Source organism: Anolis sagrei, chromosome 5, assembly GCF_037176765.1.
Source record: "Anolis sagrei isolate rAnoSag1 chromosome 5, rAnoSag1.mat, whole genome shotgun sequence".
Lineage (NCBI taxonomy): Eukaryota > Metazoa > Chordata > Lepidosauria > Squamata > Dactyloidae > Anolis > Anolis sagrei.
In genome coordinates, this window is record NC_090025.1 from 170751757 (window position 1) to 170759620 (window position 7864).

Genomic DNA, 7864 nt, shown 5'->3' on the forward strand with positions numbered 1-7864 from the left:
ATAATTAAATATTTGAATTCTTAGGTATCAATACAGGCAGTCCCTGAGTTACAAGCATTCTACTTACAAATGACTCATAGTTAAGAAGGGTTGGGACAACAGAAAGTGAGAGGAATCTACCCCTGGGAAGGGAAATTCACCCCTGAAAGAGTATTCATGGGGAAAAGATGTCTCCACTGAAACATTATCATCAATACTTGTTTCCACAACAAGCCATTTTTTTCCAAAATCTAATTCTCACAGGATCAGAAAATGAGGTGAAATATTTAACAGGAGCTACACTTTAAAAATGTACCTGTTCCAATGTACAAACAAATTCAACTTAACAACAAACCTACAGAACCTACTGCGGAACTGCCTGTAAAGGTTACATAATAATTCTAACTGATCCTGCTTCACAGAGGATCCAGGAAGTTGAAGTGGGCAACCTCTCATGGTTGAAAGCTCATACTGGACCCTTAGAGGCTGCACCTCTGTTGTAATTCTTGTTACCATTTTTGGTGGCAGCTGCAACTGTTTCTGCAGAAACTGGGGGTAGCTCTTTATAATGCATGTATGTACAGGGCAGACCACAACCACAACCACAGCTGTTTCTGTCCTTGATTGTATATGTGGCCATCCAGTCCAACCTTCTGCTATGCAGGAACACACAATCAAAGCTACCCCAAGAGATGGCCATCCAACCTCTCCTTAAAGGCTTCCAGAAAAGGAGACTCCACTACTAATGTTAGACTCCACTTATCTAAGGTTTGGTGTTGTTATCTAATGTTTGATCGTAATTTAATTTTTGTGATTTTCTGTTTAATTTTTTGTGGTTATTGTCATTTGATATTAGCATTGAATGTTTGCCTTTGTTTGTTGCAAATGCCCTGAGTCCTCATAGGGAGATAGGACGGGATATAAATAAAGTTTTATTATTATTATTACACTCAAGGATGCTCCCCCTTTGATGAAAAGGGCACATTATAAATAGTAGTAGTAGTCGTCGTTATAGTAATAACTCCCCTTTTCACTAAAAGGTGAAACACCCACTTGTTATTGTATAGGCACAGAATGGTTGCCGTCTGTTCTTGGAATCTGCCCTGAGTCCCCTCAGGGAGATAGGGAGGAATATAAATAAAGTTATTTATTTATTTATAATGCCCTTTTTATTAAAAAGGGGAACCACACTCATACAATCATGGATAATAACAATAATCTTTATTTATATCCTGCCACCATCTCCCATCTCGGGACGGCTTATAAGACACTGCAGTGCAATATATACAGTACTGTTGTTGTTGTTTGCTTTCCACCAAATAATGGAACATCAACATATAGCAGCGTTTCTCCACCTGGGGGTTGGGACCCCTGGGGGGGGGTCGCAAGGGGTGTCAGAGGGGTCACCAAAGACCATCAGAAAACACAGTATTTTCTGGGTTCTTGTGGGTTTTTTCGGGCTATAGAGCCATGTTCTAGAGGCATTTCTCCTGACGTTTCGCCTGCATCTATGGCAAGCATCCTCAGTGGTAGTGAGGTCTGTTGGAATTAGGACAATGGGTTTATATATCTGTGGAATGGCTGGGGTGGGGCAAGGAGCTCTTCCCTGCTGCAGTTAGGTGTGAATGTTTCAGCTGATCACCTTCATTAGCATTTGAAGGCCTGCCTGAGCCTGGGAAAATCTCTTGCTGGGAGGTGTTAATCTGTGCCTGGTTGTTTCCTCTCTGTTGTTTTGCTGTTATAATTTTAGAGTTTTTTAATACTGGTAGACAGATTTTGTTCATTTTCATGGTCTCTTCCTTTCTATTGAAATTGTCCACATGCTTGTGGATTTCAATGGCTTCTCTGTGTAGTGTGACATGGTGGTTGTTGGTGTGGTTCAGCATTTCTGTGTTCTCAAATAATATGCTGTGTCCAGGCTGGTTCATCAGGTGCTCTGCTATGGCTGACTTCTCTGGTTGAAGTAGTCTGCAGTGCCTTTCATGTTCCTGGATTCGTGTTTGGGCAATGCTGTGTTTGGTGATCCCTATGTAGACTTGTCCACAGCTGCATGGTATACGGTAGACTCCTGCAGAGGTGAGAGGATCCCTCTTGTCCTTTGCTGAACGGAGCATTTGTTGGATTTTCTTGGTGGGTTTGTAGATTGTTTGTATGTTATGTTTCCTCATCAGAGGTAGTGAGGATGCTTGCCATAGATGCAGGCGAAACGTCTGAGGATACTTGCCATACCTCTGAGGATGCTTGCCATAGATGCAGACGAAACGTCAGGAGAAATGCCTCTAGAACATGGCTCTATAGCCCGAAAAAACCCACAAGAACTTAATAATAATAATAATAATAATAATAATAATAATAATAACATCCTGCATATCAGATATTTACATGACGATTCATAACAGGAGCAAAATTACAGTTATGAAGTAGCAATGGAAATAATTTATATGGTTGTGAGTCACCACAACATGAGGAAGGTTGAGAACCACTGACATATAGAATCAAAGAGAGAGAAGCCACTACTACTACTACTATAGAATTCCCTTTTCAACATAAAGTCCTTTATTTTACAGGCCTGGGCAAACTTGGGCCCTCCAGGTGTTTTGGACTTCAACTCCCACAATTCCTAACAGCCGGTAGGCTGTTAGGAATTGTGGGAGTTGAAGTCCAAAACACCTGGAAGGCCCAAGTTTGCCCAGGCCTGCTCCCAAAAGGAGGCCTTCCTCCTTCCATCCCTTTGCCCTCCTCTTCCTCCCCCTCCTCACCGGTGTTGTAGACGTGGAGCTCGTCGGCGATGCCCTCGTTGCCGCCTCCGAAGATGATGATCAGCTCGCGGATGGCGGCGGCGCGGTGCCCGTGGCGGGAACGAGGCACCGGCCCCGTGAAGGAGGACACTCGCCTCCAGTTGAGGGCAGCGGCGTCCGCCGCCATCTTAGAACGCCGCTCCCACAATGCACCGCCGCGGCGGCGTCGCTGAGCAAAAGGAGGCCTGCAGAAGGAATGCCCTCTGGCGCCCCTGGAACTGTGAAGGCTTCATGCTATGGAGCAGGCAAACTTTGGGCCTTCAGGTGTTTTGGACTTCAACTCCCACCATTCCCAACAGCCTCAGGCCCCTTCCTTTTCCTCCTCAGCCGCTTTGCGGCTGAGGGGGGAAAGGAAGGGGCCTGAGGCTGTTGGGAATGATGGGAGTTGAAGTCCAAAACACATGAAGGTCTAAAGTTTGCCCAGGCCTGTTATGGAGTTTTATAAGGTCTTCAACCCATCTCTGCCAAGGGCTGCTGATACACCACCAAACTACAGCTCCCAGGATTCCATAGCATTCATCCATGGCAATCAAAGGGGTGTCAAAGCAGGATAGACTACTGCAACACACTCTACGTGGGGTTGCCTTTGTAGACAGTACAGATGTGACGGCGCGAGTGGCGCCACCTATGTGTAGAACTGTTAGTTGCAAGATTTAAACTGTTGTAATCAAGCATTGCTAACAACAAGGCAGCAGGAGAGGACGGGATCCCAGCTGAACTGTTTAAAATCTTGAAAGATGATGCTGTCAAGGTGATGCATGCCATTTGCCAGCAAATATGGAAAACACAAGAATGACTGGAAAAAATCAACCTATATCCCCATACCAAAAAAGGGAAATGCGAAAGACTGCTCCAACTTCCGTATAGTGGCCCTTATTTCTCATGCCAGTAAGGTAATGCTCAAGATCCTGCAAGGAAGACTCCAGCAATACATGGAGCGAGAGTTGCCAGATGTTCAAACTGGGTTTAGAAAAGGCAGAGGAACCAGAGACCAGATTGCCAATATCTGCTGGATAATGGAGAAAGGCAGGGAGTTTCAGAAAAACATCTACTTCTGCTTCATTGACTATTCTAAAGCCTTTGACTGTGTCGATCATAATAAATTGTGGCAAGTTCTTGGTGGGATGGGCATACCAAGCCACCTTGTCTCTCTCCTGAGGAATCTGTACAAGGACCAAGTAGCAACAGTCAGAACTGACCACAGAACAACAGACTGGTTCAAGATTGGGAAAGGCGTACGGCAAGGCTGCATCCTCTCACCCAACCTTTTTAACTTGTATGCAGAACACATCATGCGATGTGTGGGGCTGGATGAATGCAAAGCTGGGGTGAAAATTGCTGGAAGAAACATTAACAACTTCAGATATGCAGTTGACACCACTCTGATGGCCAAAAGCGAGGAGGAGCTGAGGAGCCTTCTAATCAAGGTGAAAGAAGAAAGCGCAAAAGCCGGGTTGCAGCTAAACGTCAAAAAAACCAAGATTATGGCAACAAGAATGATTGACAACTGGGAAATAGAGGGAGAAAATGTGGAGGCCGTGACAGACTTTGTATTTCTAGGTGCAAAGATTACTGCAGATGCAGACTGTAGCCAGGAAATCAGAAGACGCTTACTTCTTGGGAGGAGAGCAATGTCCAATCTCGATAAAATAGTAAAGAGCAGAGACATCAGACTGGCAACAAAGATCCGCCTAGTCAAAGCCATGGTATTCCCTGTAGTAACCTACGGATGTGAGAGCTGGACCTTAGGGAAGGCTGAGCGAAGGAAGATCGATGCTTTTGAGCTGTGGTGTTGGAGGAAAGTTCTGAGAGTGCCTTGGACTGCGAGAAGATCCAACCAGTCCATCCTCCAGGAAATAAAGCCCAGCTGCTCACTGGAGGGAAGGATACTAGAGACAAAGTTGAAGTACTTTGGCCACTTCATGAGGAGACAGCAAAGCTTAGAGAAGACAATTATGCTGGGGAAAGTGGAAGGCAAAAGGAAGAGGGGCCGACCAAGGGCAAGATGGATGGATGGCATCCTTGAAGTGAGTGGACTGACCTTGAAGGAGCTGGGGGTGGTGACGGCCGACAGGGAGCTCTGACATGGGCTGATCCATGAGGTCACAAAGAGTCGGAGACGACTGAACGAATGAACAACAACATGTATAGTTGGATGGATTGGTTACTTATAGCTGTCAATCAGTACTGTTTGGCTCCACCTCTTCCTGCAGGAGGGGAGTGGTTCCTTTCTTTTCATTCTGCCATCAGAGTTTCTACCAGATGGATGTGAGTAAGAGACTTGACTCTAAAAGACCCTGATTTAAATTACCTCTCAGCACCAGTTCTGAGGTTTTTTACCCTTGAGACTTGTGCTTCATGTTCAGACCAACCTGAATCATAGAATCAAAGAGTTGGAAGAGACCTCATGGGCCATCTAGTCCAACCCCATTCTGCCAAGAAGCAGGAATATTGCATTCCAATCACCCCTGACAGATGGCTATCCAGCCTCTGTTTAAAAGCTTCCAAAGAAGGAGCCTCCACCACACTCTGGGGCAGAGAGTTCCACTGCAGAACGGCTCTCACAGTCAGGAAGTTCTTCCTCATGTTCAGATGGAATCTCCTTTCTTGTAGTTTGAAGCCATTGTTTTGCGTCCTAGTCTCCAGGGAAGCAGAAAACAAGCTAGCTCCCTCCCCCCTGTGGCTTCCTCTCACATATTTATACATGGCTATCATATCTCCTCTCAGCCTTCTCTTCTTCAGGCTAAACATGCCCAGCTCCTTAAGCCGCTCCTCATAGGGCTTGTTCTCCAGACCCTTGATCATTTTAGTCGCCCTCCTCTGGACACATTCCAGCTTGTCAATATCTCTCTTGAATTGTGGTGCCCAGAATTGGACACAATATTCCAGGTGTGGTCTAACCAAAGCGGAATAGAGGGGTAGCATTACTTCCCTAGATCTAGACACTATGCTCCTATTAATGTAGGCCAAAATCCCATTGGCTTTTTTTGCCATCACATCACATTGTTGGCTCATGTTTAACTTGTCCACAAGGACTCCAAGGTCTTTTTCACACGTACTGCTGCTAGGTCCATCCGGAAGGGGCCTGAGTTTCAGGCATGCAATAATCTCTTGTACAGTGTAGATAATAATATTATTATAATAATACCATTTTATTTGTACCCCGCTACCATCCCCCCAAGGGACTCGGTGCGGCTTACTTGCGGCCGAGCCCAAGCACAACAATACAAGCAATAATAGATGTCCTTTCTGTAAATATTTTACATTAGATGTTTCCCCCTCAGCTGATTATTTTCCCCCAGACTATGATTCCGCTACTGTCATTTGTGGACAATCCAGTTGTGATGCTTCTCTACCAGGGCAAGGCATTCAGTTTCTATGGTTATGAAAGGAAAATGCCCTGGGGATCATATTGCAAACAGACGTTGGATGATGGAATGCACCAAAAAAATTAAGAAAACCAGTCTGCTTTACAAATGATAGCGAAGCAAACTGAGGGTACGGAAAGGTAGATACATTTTATACAGGTTTATACATTTAAGAATTGACACAATGCATAAATGATACAAGTTACACATAAATCATCAAGTTGATACGTTTTATTCAAGGGTTAGGTTTGATACGGTTTTCAGGGTACAACTGCTGCTAGGTCCATCCGTCCAGCAATTTGAACTTCAGCCTTGGATTCATCAAGCCCTGCACGTCATATGATGCCTACAAATTGAATAGGTGAGGTGAAAGTATGCCTTGCCATACTCCTTTCCCAATCTTGAATCAGTCTGTTTTTCCATGATCTGTCCTTACTGTTGCTACTTGGTCATTATACAGATTCCTCAAGAGAGAGACAAGGTGGCTTGGTATCTCCATACCACCAAGGACTTACCACAATTTATTATGATCCACACAGTGAAAGGCTTTAAAATAGTCAATAAAATGGAGATAAACAGAAAACAAAGTAAGCATCAATTATTTATTTTATTCATTTCCAATAACTTATTTGTGTTTCTTTTCAACAGCAAAAAGAAAACTAGTATTAAGTCCATGTCACAATTAAGCACCAATAATATCTGTTAAAAGGTTGTGGGTTTTTTGCAAAAAAAAAAAATCTGTTGTGCACTTCATTTCTCAGTTATTTAATGTATATTTCACACCAAGATGTTCCCTTTTAACATTTACAATAGTTATTGATGAGCTATCGATCTGTCAGTACAAAAAGGAAGAAAAATGAAATGATAGGGTCTCTCTGTGGAGAGGGTGGTGAAATGCTAACAGGGAATAGGGAAATAGCTGCTCAACACCTTCTTTGCCTCAGTCTTCTCCCAAAAAGAGATTGGTGTTCAACCTGACCAGTATGAATCTGAAGAGGTAATAGGGGAAATGCAATTCAAAATAGATTTAAAAAAAGTAGTCCAGGAATGCCTGGCTACTCTAAGCGAATTCAAGTCACTAGGGCCAAATTAACTACAGTACATCCAAGAGTATTGAAGGAACTAGCAGAAGTTGTTTCAGAACCACTGGCAATAATCATAGATAATTCTTGGAGAACAGGAGAAGTCCCAGCAGACTGGAGGAGGGTGAATGTTGCAGAACCCAAACAATTACTGTTCAGTCAGCCTGTCATTTATACCAGAGAAGATTCTGGAACAGATAATTAAGGAGGCACCCAAGTTAAGGAAGGAGCAGCATTGCTGAATACTACTTGGTTCTGTTTATTTCCAGTATTATCTACCATACAGAGTTATTAAATATATATGTTAATATCGGAACATTTTTGTGCAGCTATTTATAAGCTTCCATGTTCCCTCCAAAAAAGGCATCACTAGCATCTTTCATATTCCCCACACAGAAGAACTATGTACTCACTATTCTTTCATAAACAATCTCCATTATCCGGTGATTGTTCTTTATTCCTACTTGCAGATTTATAGAAGTTGCCAAATTTGAGGCAATCAGAAATAATTCTTGAGTAAATGTAACCAGAGTTCAGAAACTCTAGGATTCTATGTTGCCAGGGTTAATTTTCCTCCTTCCCTCCCTCCCCCTTTTTCTCTCTCTCTCTCATTGGAATTTTCTTTCTGAAGGGGTTC

At 43.6% G+C, this 7864-nt stretch overlaps 1 protein-coding gene across 1 annotated transcript in view; it reads right to left on the minus strand.

Moving 5' to 3' along the window:
- Nucleotides 1-2942, minus strand: part of HCFC2 (host cell factor C2) — a 28840-nt gene extending 25898 nt beyond the window's left edge. The window contains exon 1 of the mRNA XM_060776902.2: nt 2739-2942. Coding sequence (XP_060632885.2) covers nt 2739-2904 — 166 coding nt within the window. The 5' untranslated portion in view covers nt 2905-2942. The remainder of the gene's footprint in view (nt 1-2738) is intronic.
- Nucleotides 2943-7864: the final 4922 nt, after the last annotated feature.